The sequence below is a fragment of the Ceratotherium simum genome, chromosome 8 (assembly GCF_057802395.1).
Source record: "Ceratotherium simum simum isolate JZ-2026a chromosome 8, ASM5780239v1, whole genome shotgun sequence".
In the NCBI taxonomy this organism is placed as follows: domain Eukaryota; kingdom Metazoa; phylum Chordata; class Mammalia; order Perissodactyla; family Rhinocerotidae; genus Ceratotherium; species Ceratotherium simum.
Window position 1 is genome coordinate 38,190,399 of NC_141907.1, and position 21,553 is coordinate 38,211,951.

General features: G+C 33.7%; 1 protein-coding gene across 3 annotated transcripts in view; it reads right to left on the reverse strand.

Moving 5' to 3' along the window:
- Positions 1 to 9,822: 9,822 nt before the first annotated feature.
- GABRA2 (gamma-aminobutyric acid type A receptor subunit alpha2) overlaps positions 9,823 to 21,553 on the reverse strand; it is a 130,868-nt gene continuing 119,137 nt past the window's right edge. For all 3 annotated transcript variants that reach the window (XM_014787080.2, XM_014787078.2, XM_087434263.1), the window contains one exon: positions 9,823 to 16,876. In XM_014787080.2, the coding sequence (XP_014642566.1) occupies positions 16,580 to 16,876 (297 nt within the window). In that variant the 3' untranslated portion in view covers positions 9,823 to 16,579. The remainder of the gene's footprint in view (positions 16,877 to 21,553) is intronic.

Below are 21,553 nucleotides of genomic sequence, written 5' to 3' on the forward strand. Positions count from 1 at the left end.
ATTGTTATACCATAAATAACTTCTCTTTCTCTGTATATTAGCTTTAAATATTCATACCCATTCATTCCATGATTCTTACTTAACCCGTGTGAACAGCTGGATTCATTACAAAAACTGAACTTTCTTTTTCTTCTACAGAGAATGAGATGAGAGAATAATTTAAAACATTTGCCATAATATTTGAATGAAATGGCCAATAGGCAAGATGTGGATGCCTTTCTGGGCTTTCTCTTCAGTAGCTACTTGTTCCCCAGTCGGCAGAGGGCTGTGTTCCTCTTAATGAAGCCCAAGTGTTCTGTGTTGCTTGCCCTATAATTCTCTAGACAGAGTGAGCTGTTTTCTGTGCCAAGACAGAACTACACACTCCATTATCTTTTCAATAGGCTTGAAAATTATTTGTTTAAAAATCTTTCCCACTGTCACTTTTAGAATTGTTTGCAAAAGTGATTGTTATAGATTTCCCTCTAATTATAATTTCAGAATTGCCTCACATTCATTCTCTCCTATATTTCAATAAGAAACTGAACTTGAAGTTTAAACATCACCTGTCTTCCATGCCTTTGTTTCTTTCCCAAGAGTTTTCCCTTCTTTAGTCATCCATATTTTGGTTGACAAATTGCTCTCTTCTCATGCATTCAATTATTCCCTTTTCATTCTCAAGAGAGCACTTCACAGTGCTTTTTCCGAGGGACAGATTGTACCATGCCCTTAATTTCTCTCTTCACTACCCACAAAAGCATCACATAAGAGTGCCAGAAATTTTTCTAGTACAGCATTTCATTGCTGATGTCTTTTTAGCTTGAGGAATGTTATAACTCTGGGGTGTTTTTCTGCCACATTTGCTCAGTGTACATTTCTAAAACATTTCATCATTCAGTTCTCTAAACATTTCTACAATTTCAAGAGTCTTATAGAGATTTAATTGTGGTCTGTATATAGACAATTTACATTTTTTAGGACTCTGGCCCAGACTTCTCAATTCACTCTTTATTCTAGATCTATGTAACCGCTAATGAACAAAACCAATTTGAAATACTATTGACGCCTGACGTTATCATACTTTAATGTTCAATATATTATTTTTTATCTCATCAAATAGATTCCACTTCCTGCAATTGTCCTTCCTTTCCTAGTCTTTCCACAATGTGGCAGGTAAAAGTTCTTGTCCCTACCTTAAAGAATTGGCATTCATCATCTCAAATCACTTTCTTTTTCTTACCAGTTTACATTCAGGAGCTCAAAAAGTAGCCCCAAATCTACCTACACGTATTAGGATTTGCAGAAAGGCATCAGGAAATGAGTAGAGATCTAAGTGAAATTCTTTTTCTGCTGCTTACCAGCTATTTAATTTTCAAAAAAAGACCTGTTTTCATGTAACTGTGATTTTTTAAAAAAAATTATAGTTTATTTGGAGCCGATTTTACTTCTACTGCATTAGAAATCAATGCTATATGAAGAATTTGGTGGAATGGTTCTCAATATCCACTCCACCATATTCTGAGGGAGCCATAGGTTAGCATCTTCATTTTTCAGACTCTCATGCAGCTAGAGGTCTGGATTTGATTTAGATTCAGCCAAACAGATAAACTCAAGATTTTTAAAGTTAAAGCTAAGAGAAGGAAGGGCATCTCCTTCTGCTGTTTATTCTAGTGAAGCATAGTAAAGGAGATTTGGGTTTTTTCCTACAGTAATATAAGAGTAGTCTCACTCTTCTAGCTCCATAAGACTTGAAAGGCAGAGCACAGACATTTTCCTGATTTGGATTGTGGATAACAGTATTCTTCTGCAACTGGATATGACGACAGTGACTTGGTTATGATGGTTGATTGTGGCAGCAGTGTTAGCACCTGTGGCTTCCTGATTATAGACGTGGCACCAGCTCCCTTGGTAGCTGTTCTGTAGCACATGTTTGAGAGGCTTTCCTAACCTGGAGCTTTTTTCCATAGTTTTCCAATGAGTTTCTCTGCAATTCATATCCTATAAGAAATCCATTATTGTTTAAAATAGAGTCAATTTTTTTTTGGTCTGCATTTCAACGATTAATTAAAAAAAACTGGTGGCAACAGTGTTTGAAAGTAATAGATGCTTAAGGAATGGAGAATTTGGAGTGGATTAAGTGACCTAGTTTAGTTTTAAGTTGGCAGTGTTCCTACTAACATGAGAAGGTAGGCTATGTGTAGTCTATGACTTGCAAAGGTAAAAGGGTTACTTGAATTATGAGAGGTAGTATATGAGATTGGTTGAAGTCATAGACTTTGGAGATGTATAGCCTAGGTTTGAATCCAGGTTCTACCATATACTAGCTGTGTGATCTTTATCTGCCTAATTTATCTGCCTTGATCTCCTCTTCTGTATAATACTACTAACATAGCTTTGTTGTAAAGATAAAATAAATTAATATATTTAAAGTGCCTAGAAAGATGTCTGGCAGGAAGTGTTTTTTTTGTTGTTTGTGAATATTATCATTATTATTTTTACTATTATTATTGTGGTGGTAGTGATTTGTTAAGAATTGTGAAATCTAAGATCTTATCATACGTAGCAAGCTAACAAGTTAGCTAGCCACAGTCTTCCAGATACTGGCAGAAGACGTCATTCCTGGGTCAGAGACAAAAGACAGTTTATTACTCACAGCAACAGCAATAGTCAGCATATCATCATGTTTACACCCATTGCATGAGCCCCAATTTCTACAGGGCAACAAAGAGAGATTCAGAAGACACCTGCACACACAATGGGTTACATTACATTACGTTAAGCTTGAAGAGAGGAACTTCAAACTTAGGAAACCTAAATCTTTTGTAATTGGCAATAAACCTGCCTGACCTTTGCCCCAGAGGGAGACATTATCTTTATCATACTGGACTGTATACAACAGTACTTTGCTACTATCTTTATCTTCCAATGCTATTTGCTATATAAACATATTTTAAAAGATAGTCTGGGACAAAGGCAGCCAGTGCCTTTGCTGATAAGACAAAGAAATGTGAGACACTCATGGAGAATTGTTTCAAAAAGATCCGTCCTGTGTTTCTATACCATCTCGGCTTCTGGTGAATTTTTCCATGAGTATATGCCACTTTATTGATTCCTCTGATAAATCTGACTGAGGCTTGGATCATAGTTATTCAATTTGTCTCATACAGAATTTAATTAAGGCTATTATCAACTCTACTCCAAGAAGTGAGATGAGGCAAACCCGCAGTATTGACCACAATTGTGGTCTCCCATGTTCTCAAACCCAACCAGCTGAATGAATCCGATAAGTCATCAGGATCTACCTTATGAAGCCAGGAAATTTTCTCCAAAAGTTTTTTTATTGACCTCTCCACTTGTCCTAAGGCATTAATTCATGTAGAACAGAATGTTTTAACAATTGCACAGATTCTGCCTTGGCCCTCAAAGAGGAAATCTAGGACTATTTTATCATCCCTAACAACCATGGCCAGTGAGTTGACAATGACTTGAATGTCTTTATGGGTCAAGGTAGTATCATTGATCATTTCAGGTAAAGTCAGGAAACACATTTCCTACCCCCTTTTCTAATTGGATGACTCTCATTATAGGGATAAACTGCCCTCAGGATGCATGTAAATAATCAGTCAGTTATCTCTCCAGGAAGCCCTTCTGAATAATCAAGGATAACCTCATTTTGGAAAAAGCTCCATAGTCTAAGGGCTAAATGATTTACTGCCAATGTTTCCTTAAATACTTGAAGGTCTCTAAAGTACAAGTCACCGAGTTTTAAGGAGGAAGGCAAGTTAGTGCCTGGTTTCCACACAAGAATTATAGTCCTGGAGCACACATGGTTCCCTGAGAAAGAAAAGTGTTATTTGCAATTGTTGGGGCCCTCCAACTGGGACCTAAATAAGTTCAGGGGCACAGTGCTTCCAATGTGGTTGAGAACAAAACAAATATGAAATAGAGAAGGAGGAAAGTTATAATTATGAAACATAGCTTCATCAACAGTTGGAAAACAATGCACAGAAGTATTTACTGGTAATTTTTCTCTTGCCCTGTTTTATAAACACACACACACACACATATATATATATATATTTTTTTTTTCTTCTTTTCCTCTCTTCCTTTTGTCCATATTTCACATAGCCTTTGGTTGTGGAGATAGGCTTTACATAAGTACCAAATGTCAATACACAATTGCAACTAATGAAGGATTGAGACTGAACACCTCCCAAAGAAAGATTCAATGACTGCTAGAATTTATTTTTTTCATTTTGGAGAGTTGTTGAATGTATTTTTACTGTCCAGTGATGGTTTCATTATATTTGATATGAGCTTATTGTTATGTCTATTGTGTTTTTTTTCTTTTGTAAATTTCAATATGGGAAGAAGAGTACTTTTGGAAACAGAGTAGCCAAATGGGTAAACTGTGGTGAGTGTGCTAAACTGACTGCAGGTGACTTCCTATATTTTGGAAGTTTGAAAGCTGTATATTATATAACCCAAGTTCTGGATGATTTATATTCATACCAATCAGATGCAATTCTGTAAGATTTGGAAGACCGATGCAATATGAACATTATGTTTCTACTGTTTTATCCATTTCTGTTGGCAAGCAGAGTGATAAAAGCAGTTGATTTTACTGTGGCAGCAGTAGCAGACTGTCACTAACTTTATAGATGTTAAGAAGCGGGACAAAGATCATGAATTTAGCTGGTAAAGACTGTACGTAGCACAACGTGATTCTGGACCAAGCAACATTATACTAGCTTCCTGATTAGGGATCTTCTTGATTGTGGCAGTGGTGGTAGAGATCTTGAACGAGTGATTTCTTAATCATAAAAGAGATGACAACCTTGTTGGCCTGGTCTTATGGTGTAGATACTGAAAACTTTCCTGAAAATTCTTCTATGTTCCATTTTTTCAGCTCTCCTAACAATTTTGTAGGCCATTAAAAAATACTCTGTAATTAATCATTTCCTGCTTAAAATACCTGTAGTGGACTCTGTTTCTGCAGCTGAAGTCTGATCTATATGGTTATTAGCCTTCAAACCTAAAATCAAAATCAATCCATTTAAATTTGACTACTTTGAATAATTGTCTTATTTAGGCACTAAATTTTTAAATAGTTTTATATTTCAGAAAAGGGCATGATGTTTATAGAGATCCTTACAGTTTTTCCATGAGCAGTGAATTACAAATAAAGATTTCTTTTTTAACTACAAATACTAACATCATGACCACAGCTACATCTTGACATATGCAATCTGAAGGTATCTTCCAGGAACTTCTCTCTTTAGTACAGTGCCATTGCTTTATTATTTGATTGAATGATAGAAGGCACAACTACCACACACAATGATGGAAGATTAAATATTTCAACATCATCAAAATGAAATCATTTTTCTTTGAGCTTTTAGGTAAAATCTGGCTGAAGCCAATTGCCAGAATTTCTTTTTGGAGACTTATCCAGCAAGAAAATCTGTTAAAATTTATGGAATATTTAGTATATGCAGAGAACTGAAGTTTGCAATAGAGCCTAAGAAAAGCAATTACTGCAACGTCATTTTGAAACGGTGACATTCACCTATTTATGCTGTCTTACATGACTAAAACTACACTTAGAAAGTTAAGCAAACAAAACTTTAAAGGATAGAATCTGAGGAGTACCACTTGACTCAGTTTTAGGGTACCTTCCCTAGTGTTCTGCTACAGATCAATGAGTTTCAGCCTGGAGGTTCTCTGTGGGCTAACATATGATTTTCATTGTCTTATTAAATATGTAACTAGTTGATATTTACATTAATTCCTTTCAAGCAAGATAAATAGAATCATTGTGTAATTTAATGGAAAGACCATGGAATCTGAAATTAAAAATATTAAAAATGTCATTTTAGGCAAGTTATTTAGCTTTTGCTCAAATGAAATTATCCAGAATGCAGCAGAGAGAGAGAGAGTTAAAGACATGGAAAACATAAAAGAGAGATTTAGGAACATGGAAGATAGAGTGAGAAGATCTAACATATATCTAATAGACATTCCAGAAAGAGAGAGGAGAGACAATAGAGGAGAAAGAATGTTATTTAAAAAGATAATTACCGTGAGTTTTCCAGAACTGACAAAAGAAACAATCCACAGATTCCAAGAATCTCACTGAAATTCAATCAAAGATTTTGAAAAAGAGGGACATAATTCCTGCCATTAAGAATATTATAGATTAATCGGGAAAACAAATATTGAGTAAGTGTGGGCAATATGGGGCCCAATGATCTGCACCTTGTCCAATAAATCAGGCACAAGTTTTCCACAAATGTGACTTGGAGCTTGATGCAGAATCTAGGTCAGTGGAAGTATGTGGACACAGTACTAGCTTCATTATATTAATGGGCTAGGGATGCAACAGGACTTCTTTCCTCTAACGCAGTGTTAATTTGTGGGATAGCTGAGAAAGTCAGACAAACAAGAAATGATGTGGAGTTTAATTTTGCCCAATATAAGTTTACAAAGCATTATAAAAGTTTGTCCATGTATGCTCAAATCAAACAAAAAATTATAAATTATTATCTAGTGTTTAAGTTCTATTATTATTAAAATATTAGCTATAGCTCCACCAAATTTAAAGTACTAACAACTGAGGTTCAATATTACAGAAATTTCAATAAGGTATGCTTAGTAATGAGTCATAATAGTGACATCCTGTATAAACAGAACTTCACCCTTCTGAGTAGAAAGTGAAATTATAAAAACATGCTTCAGAAATTAGTACTGTACTACCTTGAAATAAGTTAAGCTTATATTAACTATGTTAGATGTGATCACTATTGCCATATCAAAATTTCTCATATGATATAAAAAGTACTCCAATTATAACCTTTGAATAAAGAAGCAGGAATATACTAAATACACATTCAGCTAAATAAATTAATACTAAAGATAAATGGCGAATGCTAGTTTTTGAAAACAGAGAACACCAAGTCTTCACATTTTGGTTGCTACTTCTCTTTACTCAAATTCCAAGACTAATTATTTAGTCACTGTCTTCTGCTACTCCCTGAGTTCAGGGGCTTTAATGCTCCGTATGAGACATCTTATATCCCTTCCTTGAGTTCTTTTTGGGCTCACACTAGTTGGAAGTGCTCTTGCTCTTAGACAAAGGAGTCATGGCTAAGATACTCACTTTCAATAAGCAAGATATGACTTTCAGTAAAATACCTTAATTTCAGCACTACCTAAAGTTACCTACAGGAGTTAAAAAGTTCAATGCAATTACTGGATAGGATACTAGAATTTCAAAGAGAGGAATGCAATGATCAGTATGAGGTAAAGTAAAAAAAAAAAAAAAAGAAACAGAGAATTATAAATAGTTTCTCCTAAAGTACAGATTCAGTTGTCTGGAATGGATTGGACTTTGAGATAAGCCTTAGGGTGAACTGTGTACGCATCCATTGTGAAATCTTCCCGTAAAGTGGTTTAAGGGACAGGCATGATAACTTGTAAATATTGATAAACTCTCATTTTTCCATTTATCTGGCATTTCAGGTATATTTTAGTATGGAAGTAAAGCTAGCTTTCAAACAGTAAGTACAAGAGCAATTCAAAACTGATATGCTTCTATTATTAGTTTCCATCTTTTTATTATTCTATATTTAAGACATGATTTAGAAATTCTTCATAAGATTCTTTTTATCGATTCATTGAAGAAAAGTTATAAAATTTGAAGCCATTAATGGAATAAGGTGTTCCACAGAAGTGAATTTGCCAGATAAATGAACCCCAAATAATAAGCTCCAAAATGTTCACTGTAATTATGGACGGAGAAAAATTAAAACTTAAAATACTACTCATTTCTCTGATTTCTTAAACCAAGAACACTGGATATAATTCAATATTTTCTCAAGAAGCAAGTGAGAAATTTAGTGCTATTTTTACTACTTGAATCTGGTTTTCCATTTTTCCAGTTTTCTCTCTGAGTCTGAAAACTTCCAAGAGTTTGTATTGACCACAGGCCTGAGAATATAAAACCTTTTCCATTTGGCAGTGTAACAATCTTTGCAGACTACTATTATTTGAGTCTTATTGCTTTCTCAGCAGTTTCCTTGGCTTAACATTTTAAAGGTGAGGCAAAACTTCTAACTCCATAGAAAGCCCTTTGAAACTTCAGTTCCTCCCTTTCTGACTCCTTCAGAGCAAAGATGACATAAATGCTTCCATTTATTGCATGCTTTCATTCACATGAATTTGGCAAGCCTGGACTATAAATTGATATTGGGGAAACTAGCTGAATGCTGTTGAAGAATGTAGCATTTTGCTGGCTATAATTTTACTGAGGTGTGAATTTGGAGCTATAAATACTCACCTCATTATCTAAATCGAGCTTACTTACCCCCAGGCAAATAGTAGCAAAAAGATGTTAGCATGAATAAATTCTTAAGTATTTGATTAAAATGCATAAGCTGAAAATGACAATTATATCTTTTTATATATATACTCACATTGTTCATAATTAACTACAGGTCTACAGGGTAGAAATTAAGAGTAAGAGTAATTTAATTAATTAGATACTATAATTTTAAGAATGGATACTTTGTTACATAAGATTTGATACTATCATTTAAATTCACTATATTCTGTGAAAAACTAACTTCTTCATTTAACTTTATGGTTGGTTTTTTTCTTTACTAATATAGACAAAACTAAAAGCTATAGACTAGCAGGGAGAGGTCTCCAAAAAAGAAACAGAAATTAGAAAGAGTCCATGAATAGATTTAGAACATGAAAACATGTATATACATAGTTGTAGAGTAGAATTACTTGGGGAGTTTGAAAAATTTCTCATAATCTCTCCTCATTCAAGATTCTGATTTACTTGGTCTAGGGTAGGACCAATATTTCTTAAAACTCCTCAGGTGATTTTCAAAGTGTGGCTAGCACTGAGAAATATTGTACGGGAACTTACCATGTTGATACAAATTGCTCTGTTATTATAACTTTTTGACATTTAAAAGTAATTAATTTCAATAACATTAGCAATAATAGCAATAATCAAAGACGGAGCTCAATTAAATAATATTGCATTAAATTAAGAGAACAGATCCAACAAGAAAACTGAAAGATTTCTGGTTTACAAATAGAATATGAACTTGAGTCTATCTAAAGAAAAGAAAACCTTATTTATTTTATTTAATGGTTTCATGTAAATGAGACACATTTTGTGATAGAAGGTAGCCAATTTTCTGGATGAACTTATATTTCCACAGCACCACTTTCTTTCTTTCTTTTTTTTTTTTTTTTTGGTGAGGAAGATCAGCCCTGCACTGACGTACATGCCAATCCTCTTCTTTTTGCTGAGGAAGACTGGCCCTGAGCTAACATCTATTGCCAATCTTCCTCCTTTTTTTCCCTTTTTCTCCCCAAGGCCCCAGTAGATAATTGTATGTCGTAGTTGCACATCCTTCTAGTTGCTGTATGTGGGACGCCACCTCAGCATGGTCGGACTAGTGGTGCGTCAGTGCGCGCCTGGGATCCGAACCCAGGCCGCCAGTAGTGGAGCATACGCACTTAATCGCCAAGCCATGGGGCCGGCCTCAGCACCATTTTCTTAAAGTGCTAAAGACATCACCATTAGCAATTCATAATCCCTCTCTAAAATTTCAGGGTAAGTTTATACTTTTCCTGTCACCCTACAACTTTTATTTTAAAAAGAAGTTTAAGAAACTAATAACATTTAAAATCCTTATTACAAAATATCAGTGTTATATCCCAATATAAAAAAGTCACATTTACAATAATTTCAATTCTTGTAAGCAAACATCTAATGAATGATTAGAGTAGAAAAAACACAATTTCAGATCAAATATATTTAAATTAACTTTAATAAGTACAAAAGATAATGTTTAGCATAAATTTGCATGTGATTAATTAGAAATGTTTTAAACAGCAAGCATAATGACACATTCAATAAAGGTCAAATTATCTTACATACATAAAAAATAGTGACTTTTCCCAATTACAACAAGGTCACAAATTACAATTTTATTATCTCCCAAATGATTTTCTCAAACCAGAAAACCTACCATACAAGTACACTGTCACCCAAAAAATTTCAAATTTCACCTAATGTGAATATTCAAAGTTTAGTGTTGGAGCTTTATCATGCATTCTCTCTGCTTGTAATTTTATTATTAATGTGTAGCAAGGGGAAAACATTTCATTCTTTTTTGTTTTTTTCTTTTCTAATTTAGCAACAAATATGAAGCTTTCTTAAGTTTCTACGCTCGTCCCCTCTAAAGGGAATATTTCATGAAAGGTCATATTCCTCAGTTTGGAGCACACCAAAACCTGAATTGGTATCTGCTCAGAAGAATCTTGAAAAAAACTGGATACCAACAAACTTGAAATTAATTATGGAGCAGGCACCCAAAATCAACAAGCAATCAAGGACTTATCCATGGATGACAGAGTTTAATTCATGAAAATTGTAGCTCAAAGTTCAGTTTCATTTAGGCTTTTCTAATCATACATTAAACTTCTTCACACATTATGCTGGGTTTAAAACACAGCCAAGAGCTTCAACCACTATGCTGAATATTTTAAAAATAAATAATTGGGAACAAATCTATAAGCCATTATACCTAAAGTAATTCTCTAATTCCTTTGTTTTGCTTTCCTAATACCATTTGTTTTTACAAATAAACTTTGTTGGAGTTAACTCATATTTATCCAATAATATTGGCTGCATTTGGCAGCATGTTATGGTAAAGTAAGTCTTCTAAAACAAAGCAAGAAAAACTGAAATTTTCATACCAACTAAGCTAATACAACCTTTATAGTTCCCACACTGGCATTTATTTGGGGCAGTTTAGACTTCTTTCTATAAATAGTAATTTGCAACAAACTGATGAAATCAATACTTAATCCTTGAAGCCCAATGGGTTTAAATGTCATGAAACCAACAATGTGGCAAATAAAAACAAAACCTCTCTAACCCCTAACAACTGGCAAAGCAAAAAAAAAAAAAAATAGAGTAAATTAAAGAGGAAAGTGCTTATTATTTTCTGTGCTTAATCAACTTTAAGTATTTTTTTATACAGTATCATCACCTATGGATCAAAAAAGGAAAATGCAATGTATTACCAGAACCTAAATTATAACCAATGTTAGTGAATAGCTAGTTTCACAAAAATGGATTCATGGTTGCTCTACAGTTTAGTGTTTAGTGTTTGCTTGGTTTTTGTCATGTAGAAAAGCATACAGTGGCCTTCTTAATGGATTGATGCTCCCAAAAAGATATGAATATAAATTAGCATCAAAGCAAAAAAAATACAACTTTTTTTTTACTTTCCCTAAAATATGTGTTAGACTAGCGTATTGGTGTACTATATAGAAATTCTAAACTTCCAGAACTTCAAGAATCACACAGTGATTTACGGTAGTTGTGAGGACTGAACGAGGTAATATATGTAAAGGGCTTAGAACATTGACTAGCATGTGATGAACTCTCCATAAAAATATACTCAGAATCATTTCAATTCAAAAAGGTATGCAACTAACCAGTAATTAATATAAATGACTTGGTATTTGTAAATGATCAACCAGATATTTAATTTAATGGAGGCTTTCACAAACCTCCATTGAGAAACTTAGAATTCTAAGATTTTTGTATCCTATCTTACGAGTAGAATTGTGACATCATTTTGAACTTAATGGCTCAAAAGAGTCAATGGGAAATACATCAGAAAAATGTTCACACATTTATAGGAAGGATATTTCTAACCATATATGTGTGGCTCAAGACTAAATTCCAATTAATAAATTTGTTATGGGTCTATTGAAAAACCTAGTCTATTGACTAAGTTAATTGCTGCTTTAGTAAGAGCAACATTTGGGATTGGATCATTAATAAAATAAATTGTTTAGATTTCATAAATTTGTCTGAATTTCTCAAAATTTTCTTTCATAGCTGGGAAATACAGACACACACAAACACACACACACACACTTCTAATCAAAGCTAAGACCTTATTAAATGTTCTTTGGAAATACTACTATAAACTGAAAGATAAACCTGTTAGTTGTTCTTGCTTACTGGAAATATAAACTGATGTTACGTATTAACTACAACATAGAGAGAGTGGTTTGAAGTATATAATTACATATATAAGAAAAGTGTCTTTATATAAACAAAGAAAAGTAGAATATTTCAACTAAATAAGGTTGAAAACAGTGGTCTAAATAGTCGGATAATTAAGAATTTTCAAGAAAAACATGATACAAAATTCTAATAAGAAATAGATTTTGAATAATTTATTACCTCTCCCAAATGCCTTTTACATGAACTTCAACTATTTTAGTATTTTAATCATGATGCCTACTTTGATAGAATCATGACTGTTACATGTTCTTGTACATACTTATGTATGTATAATTTCTCTTCTTTTTTAGGAGGTAAATAGGAAAACTGCTGCACTAGTTTTAATTCGCAACTGCTTCATTTTTCCAGTGAGTTTTTCTATTTGATATTTCTTTCTCTGTTTTTAAAGTCCTGAATTAGTCTTTGAATTTGATGAAAATATGAGTGCTTAAATACTAATAGAAAATATTAGTATCTTTTATATGTGTTGATAACACAAGGCTATGGATATTAAAGAATTTTATTAAATACTGAATTTCGTTTTTTAAAGCATGAATTCAATAGAGAAAAACATTATAATTTGTCTTGTCCACACTGTTATGAGTGATTTTGATACAGTCTCCCTGGTTCTCAAGCATGAAGATGTTAAAAATAACCACACCCCTCCTCAAGTTAAGTTTTATGCGTCTGTGTACTTTGGATTAATAAAAAGAAAGCCTGAGGTGCTCGTGGGACCTCAATTAAAAGGAAAATATATGTGCTACAGGGTAGCAATGGGTCAGCTCATGATTTCCTTGAAATTCTGCATCTTTTCATATGAAAAAAAAATCTGGTAATTGTTTCAAATCTATGCAGATAGATATAGGAATGCAGAAGATTAATAACAGGAATAACCTGTGTAATAAGCCTATTAATAGGGTCCCAATTTCAAATTAAGTAATAAACATTTTGCTGTGTCACAGGCATTGTTTGAGAGCATCAAGTATGGAGTACTTAAAAAAAAATTCTTAGATGCTGAAGAACCATGACTTTGCAGAAGGTGACTTGAGCAATTCCTTTGACCTCTCATTGGAATGATGACAGGCCCATGCTAAAGTACAGTATCCATAGAATCCATAGGGCTTTGGTGCCCCTCTAGAATCTATGATATCATGGCAGAGTTCAGTTCCCTCAACAGAAATATAAAAAGAGCCACATCATAAACATATTATATACATATATAATATATATACCAAAGAGAAATATCTGTGTTCCTTTTAGATAAACTATGAACTATTTAAGAAATAAAACTGGAAATGTGGCTCAAGGGGATCACTTATCCAAACCTGAGATAAATTCGAAATAGAGAGATCCCTGAAAAGATTGCTAAACATTAAGATTGGCACTTAAAAAATCACTGAAGTTTAAAAAAATTTATTAAATGGTTATATTAGTTCCATTTTTATATTCAAACAAACAGGAACATGGATAGAAGAAAGAGCAAAACAGCCACCATCTTAGCACACTAGTGATCATAAAACAACTCTCAGTGCTAAATTAATTTACATGTTCCGTTTAGTCTGATTTAAAGTCTTCATAAAAATGAGATGTACGTTAATTTTCAACTAAATTCTGTGGGTGTGGTATGAGTGGCATGGCATGGGCATATAGTAGGAGGTAAAAAATATTTGTTGAATAAATATTAGCTGAATCAGAGCAGTAGCTATACAATAATGAGATTATATCTTTATATATGTACATGTATTTATCTACATTTTGTACATACCATAACTCTTTATGTCAATGTACAACCGCATAAAATAGGCATAATATTATGGGCCAAAGAGACCTCTGTTAGTATATTAAAAATGTGTTTCCTGAAAAATTAATCTTATTAATTAATCCATGTTACTTTTATTTTGTGTTTTTGAAATGGTTTATGGAAGAAAGAATAACTGTAAAGACTATGGTTTTATAATTTAAAATCCTTTTCCATGGAGCATCCTTCCTCTCCAGCAAGACCAAAAGCTCCCTTTGATTTATCTAAACTTTAAAAGATGAAGAAGTGTGTAAAAAATACACCAAAGTAAGAGAAATAATAGAAAATTCTGGTCCACATTATCGGAAAATCTGAACTGTCAGGATGTCATTAGGCTCAAATAAGATTTTAATGCTTGAAACTAAAAATAAGAATAACAACAATGATGACTTTTCTGGTCAATCTACCATAATTTTTAATAAAACTGGTGCCATCAATGTAGGTGCAGACCTTGCCAAAGGCATAGGAGAGTCTTTCCTATTGTCTTATAGAAATTGCTATTTACAACTATTTTTACATATGTACATATTTATAAATTTATAATTTATAGTCAGACATTAAAGGGGCAATGCAGAACTTATAAGAACAATATTTTTAAAGTGTCTAATAACGTATACAATACAAAGCATTTGTATTGCTAATCTTGAAGCACTGTGTACCTTCTTAGACTATTGCACACTTCCCTGAACTACACAGAAGGACTATGCTATATTTAAATGTGTAAGAAAATATGATATCTTCCATTTCAGCGTCTGAATAAAGTGCACACTTTAAGACTATTTAGATGACAAAGAAGATGTTATTGGAAGGGAATTAAAGAAATACATTTACTGGCTCACGTAACAATTTTATTTTATTAAGGATGATGGATTACCTTTTGGGAGGGAATTCTTAATGTCAAGTCTGTCTTCACGGCAAATTCTGCATTTGTGACCTTGGTATTAATACAATCATGCAAAGCACATAATAGAATCACACTAAAACAAAGAAAATGAAAAAATTAAATTTAAACAAGTCAAAGGAATAGCAATTTTTGTTGTGATTTGCTTATTTCCATAAGATACTCCTTTTACTGATTTTATGAACATACCTATTTATGTACTATACTGAAATACTGTACAAAACCGCAAGAAATGCCACTATTTGACTACTTATGTTTCTACAAAAACACCATCATAAAGGTGTATCTATTAGTAAAAGTCAACTAATAACTGCTAATGTATGTGGGAGTCAAAAGGATTTTAAGTTTGCCAAAAACGTTGAATCTAGGCATGAGACACAATTGTTAACTTCTCTTAACACATTTCAGGGGCATAAAATTGAAGCATAAAGAGTATTTTTTAAATATTAAAAGAAAATGAATTTTACCCATTAATAATTAGTAATTATATAAAATTGAAAACAGCAGTTTCTAATTTAGCTATGTGTTTGTGTGTTCTAATTTAGCTAATTGTGTGTGCATGTGTGTGTGTGTGTGTTTATGTCTGTGCATGTGAACTAATCCACAATCTGTTGGTGATGCTTTAAAGCTTCAGTTTAAAAATGTTCAACTCTTACCAAAACCTCTTCTGGTATAACAAAGCTGCTGTAAATTTGAGTCAGTGAAATTTAAAGTTGCAATTTACAAAAGCAGATTTACATTAATTCTTCTCTGAAAGGGCTGCTTTCAAGACAGAAAAATGTGCCAATTAACTGCCCTTTCCTTTTTAATTAGTGGCTTCTGAGTCCTAATGAAAAGAAGCCTTAAGGCAGAATTTGCAGTAAACAGGAAAGAAGAGAATCGTATAAGTGCTCATCCGTATTCTGTGACACCTATGAATTCTCATTGGTGGGAGTTTTTGGCACAATTTTCTAATCCAATATGAATGTTGCTCCATAGCAGCCAAACTGGATGCTTTTCCAGTCTCCAGCACCAAGAAAATTTAGCTGATCAATTTCAATGCAACATACCTAGAAAGAGTAAGACACATTTATTGTCTTTTTTTTTAATTTAAGGTAGTTTCCAATGATTAAAACAATCTGTAGGATTTCAATTATTATGTTCAAATAAACTGACACTAAAAATGTAATGACCATGACATTCTGATAGTTATTAAATTCTAGGTGTCATTAACATCCTGTCAGGGGTGACTTGAATTATTTGAGCTGGTCATGCTGTAACATGTACACGGCTATAGATACTATACAGAGTAATTAAAAGCTGATTTCAAATCTTCTGATGTGTGCTAAGCTTCCAATTACACTAGCAGGGATTCTGAGCACTCAGGAAGGGAACTGATATCACAGATAAGACATTCTGTTACTTAGAAGAATTCATCTTGGGATGACAATGTTATCTTACATTACAGTTAGGCAACAGTAGAAAATACTCCTATGTAAGACCTAAATCAAAAGGGTCTATAAAGTGTGGTAAAGGAAATAAATCAGGTCATCTGAATTCCACTTTAAACCAGTTCCTAGGGTTAATCTTTAAAAAAGGCAATGGTTCTTTGGGCATGGGGTGCTTTCTTGCCTGCAGTTCCAAGAGTCAGCAAATGCGTGTCTCCATTAGAGGTCTACCGGTAACTATATCGCTATATACATACTGTACATGTTGGTTCACAAATTAGCAGTTATTAGTCAGACTGTACATAGCAAAACAAACCAAATTTAATGTTGCTATACATCCCAAAGATAAGCTGTGTCTAGATTCAAGGACTGACCCCTAAGACAGGTTCTCTGTTTAAATATGTAGCCCAGTAAACTAAATTAAATGTACCAAACAAAACTGGGAAAACTATTCTAGACATTCTGTCAATTTTGCTAACACTGTTGAAGGTTTTCTTGGCTTCCGTTGGCTTGTTTTCTGGCTTCTTGTTGGGTTCTGGTGTGGTTGCACTCTTGGAAATGGTAGAGAGAACTGGGTCTTTTGAAAGATTCGGGGCATAATTGGCAACAGCCACTGCATACGCATTGTTCTGTATCATGACAGAAGTTTTTTCTTTTTTCTATTGAAAAATATAAGAATTAACAGAATGTGGGTTGAACTTGCTACTTAATATTTTCCAAACTCCAGTTCTAATTCTGAAGAAAAGTATCTTGATAAACATCATTATCTATTAGAAAGAAAAAATTTAGGGAAATAAATAAAACCATGAGGGTGAGGAAAACCCCAGAGTAAAATCAATGGTACCATTTTCCTAGAGAATCATTTTCATTGTTTACATGGGAAACAATCAAAAATTCAACTTTAATAAATGATACACATTTTTGACTCTTACAAGTCACTCAAATATTTGTTGAATGAATGAGTCAAGGAATAAACGAAATGTAGAAGTATTTTAACAAGAGGAATGATCATCTACAATGAATGATCTCATCTTCTGAATAAAAAATTTAATTTCTTTAACTTGATAACAGGATTTCTCCCTTTCATGTCAAAATCACATAGCAATGCTTTACTCAGATGGTGGGAAATTGTAACCATATACACCAGATGGCAGTGTAATAAATACTAAAAACAGAAGGAAGGTGAAATACAAACTAGCTCATCCACAACCTGCTTCTCCTTATAATCCCCAGTTCAGTTCTCCTCCACTCTAGTTTGGGTCACAATTATCTCTTGCCTGGACCAAGCAAGATTCCTTTGTGCTCTCCTAGCTTGGCTTGACTTCATCTAATCAATAGACACACTATGGCTAAAGAGAATTTTTAAGACATAAATGAAATCATTTCACTCCTTTGCTTAAATCTCTTAAATACTATTTCACAGAACTTAGAATAAAATCAACACTTCTTACCATGGCTTCTTTTCTTTGTTATATACCAGTTCCACTGAAATAACTTCAGTTTTCAGAATACTTCCTTGTTTGGTGCCTTTGGCCATGCTACTTCCTCAGCCTAGAACACCTTCCCTCCACCCCATTTTCACGTGATCAATCCCCTCTCATATTTCAGTCTTGGTTTAAATGTCACTTCCTCAGAAAGGCCATCCCTAACCACTCTATCTATCGTAGTCTTTGCTTCCCATATACGCTCTTCCATAGCACCCAGTTTACCTCCATCATGGCATTTTTCAAAATGTGTAAATTCTTTCTTTAGGTCTGTGATTATTTGATTGACATCTTCCTTTCTCATTAGAATCTAAGTTCAATGAAGGCTGGTGCTATTTCTGTCTCGTTCACCATTTTAACCTTAGCACTTGGCGTGATGCCTTCCACAAGGCAGGCATGTAATATGTAGCTGAATTAATGAAACCTGAAAATATAAAAAGCGTTTACTTCTATTTCTATACTGATATAAATGTATTGTTAGTTATCTAAATGCAAACAAAATGAGCTGGCAATGAATTATCCAAAACCGTGAACAGTGTAAATCAACAGACTTAGAGGGCCAATTGGCCCAGAACAGAATTTCAAGTATCAGTTATTTTGAACTAAGAATTCTCAATATGTTCAAGTAAGATAAGGTAAGAAAGGGCCTCTGAAAGACCAGGAGGTTCTGAAAACAGGTCTGGATTTCCTGTCCTTCACATGCATTGGATTTCTCCCTCTCCTCTTTCCCTTGCTGATGAGGTATTCTTCCAGACCTGGCTGGAGTATAAAAGGAAAAGGGGTGAGGGATTACCATTTGTAACTTTATAAAAGAGCTTTACTTCAGTGATGATGTGGGTAGTACCCATGTTACAAATGGAGGGTAATCTCCAAGTGTATAAACAGTAAGGAGATGACGGCTAACACCTTCTGAGCACTACAATGTGTCAGGTTGAGCATTAAGCCTGAGGGTGTCATTTGCGACAAACTTCACTACTGGAAATAAGTTCTATTATTAACCCCATGTTACAAATTCAGAAATAGAGGCTAAAAAGGGTTTTGCAACATGACCATGTCTCCTGTCTACTAAGTCACTGAAAAAGCAGACAAACTCAAATGTGGGCAACTTTCAGATCTCTGCTTTAAACATCATGCTATGTGACTTTCTCTCCGAGGAAGCTGTTTGAAACCTGGGAATACTTTTTCCTAAAATATTCCAATTGAAGTTTATATCACTGGGTGAATCTTACAAAAGGACTCAACCCAAAAAGTATGTAACATATAATGTTTATAATTATTTCAATTATACCTAAACATCATTTTAAATGATATTGAATTGCACTTATAGAGAATTTGGACCTTGGGAATGTTTCTTAACCTCTTCCTGCTTCAGCTTCTAGTTTGAAAAAAGAGAGAGAAGGATACCAAAGCCATGTTGAGTTTTTGTGAGAATCAAATGAACTAATATATATTCAAACATAGTCTCTTAGCGGAGAGTGGTGATGATTATAACTATTACAAGCTAGACAATGATTACTGTTGTACAAGAAGTATAGATAATATGCTTTATATCTTTGGAGGAAGACATAAACACTGCGTGGAGGAGCTCAAGGAAGGTTTTGTGGAAGAGGGACATTTAAGTTGGGTCAGGAATTATGGTGTAAGGTTTAGACATTTAGACAAAGAAATATAAAATGTAAATGTCTTTTGTGGCAAGAGGGGTCTACAGATAGAAACTCTTTATTAACTCGTACCAACACCCTTCCTGCTTCCTACTCGAATACCCTTAAATTATACATAAATGCACAGGTGATACTAAAAATATTTAACAAACTCTAGAGCCGAGTTTGTTACATAACAAATTACAACAGATACTCTGACCAATCCAAATGGACATCGGATGTAAATACTCAAAAGGGCTGTACATATGTGCCAGCCAGATATCAGCCCTCATATTTGTATGGGTGTTTTTTGTCTCATCCCAACACAATGGGCACTATAATAAGCAGTGTTAAAAATCATTCCAATATATGTTTGTAATTTTTATTGACTTAGCTACAAAGGACAAAATTTCATCTATTTTTTTCTCCATTGTTCAAAGTATGGCTTCAATATCTGAAATGTAAGTATAAACTTCAGAGAGTGACTCATCAGTGACAAGATGATGGTTTTGGTTTCAAAAAGCTCCGTTGGAAGTGGGAAACAACTATTTTCAGAATGAGTAGCAAGCAAAAGCACAACAGCCATGAGTACTATCTTTAGTCAAAACCCAGTGGTTGGCACCTGTAATTTCTTATCAATTAATTGAATAAAGGGCAGGGCACCCTCATGGTGCTAAACCTTCTCAATTCCTAGCCATAGCTCAGTAAAGCTTTTCTGGCTCAGAATCTTACAAAGTCTTGTTTTAAAGGATAAAATAACTCCCCTTAGTCCATTTGAAAATAATTACCACAAATCTACAGTAAAACAAATTATTCCTATCTATTTAAAATGAAAATCATGTTATAGGGAAAAATACTATTGAATTCATAGCTGACTTACAATTCTAAAATCTGCTAAAGCAGCATATACAAATTAAGTCCATATAATATATTCTATCACTATTCTTTGTAACATATAGATCTGCTAGTGATAGTACCAAAGAATATGCATACTCTAGGCCATTACCAGAAGATATTACTTTGCTCTGTTCATTATTAACTACTATTAAAAAGAACCAAGTTGATAGACATTATGTTATAAAGTCTTCTTTGAGTATTGTGCAAGCCTCTGATCAAGACAGACCATCAGCAGGCTGAATACTTGGGCCACATGATTTTAACCCCTCCAGACTAATTTTACTTTATTTAGTGTAACCCTTGGCCTACACTCAGACCCTTGAAGAGAAGTAGCCCAATGAAGCCTATTTCACTTAACTGTTCAAACCAGTACAAGCTGCCACAAGATGATTTTTTTTAAATGCTCATGTCCCGGTGTAAAGTTTTTGTTTCTTTTGAGAACTAGGTAAGCTCTGATAGTTCAAACTACCTAATTTCTCATAGTCTAATTTTGTCATTCCCTATTTCTACTTTAAGGTTCTTATGTAGGCCACTTCATATCTTTTGAAGAACAAGGCCAGGTATGGCTGAAAATATAAGTACAGAAAATTATGTCAAATGTGAAGAATGAAACCAAGTGGAAGGAGAATGGGAGAAATGAAGGCAAATTGGCACTGCTATTTTCTATTAATTTTAAGTGACTCTTATGGCTTTTGCTACCTATTCATGGGTGACTGATATAACATCTCTCACCAGAATTCTTATCCACTCTGTTTCACTAGACTTCTCCACCTACATATTCCACAAGTAATTAAAATACAAAATATCCAGAAATGAACTCAGGTTACTTTCACTCTCAACCTAAATCTGCATACCCTCCTGTATTCTCTAACCTGTGAATGATACCACAATTGAGGCCGAAACTGGTTATCAACACACATTGGTCCCCTAGTCAGATCCACTCTACACTGACTCAGATCAAAACCACATCTGTTGAGACATCACTTCCTACTTCAACAAGTATCCCCTCCAAGTGCTTCCACAGCACCCTAGTGCTTATCTCTAGAATGGCACATAGACTTTTTTTTGCTTCTTTTTTTCTCCCACTTGCTTGTAAGCTCCTAGAAGGCATAGACTGTGCAATGCAGAGCTCCTAGCATAGTTCCTGGCACAGAGCAGGCTCAAAAAATGTTTGCTTCATGGTAAATGAATGACATGTACTAGAATGATTACTATGATAATATATATATATAAGTACATACAATATATATATAAACATACAAAGTATTTTATAGAATACAATAAGTATTTATTAGATTAATAGAAACAGATTCTA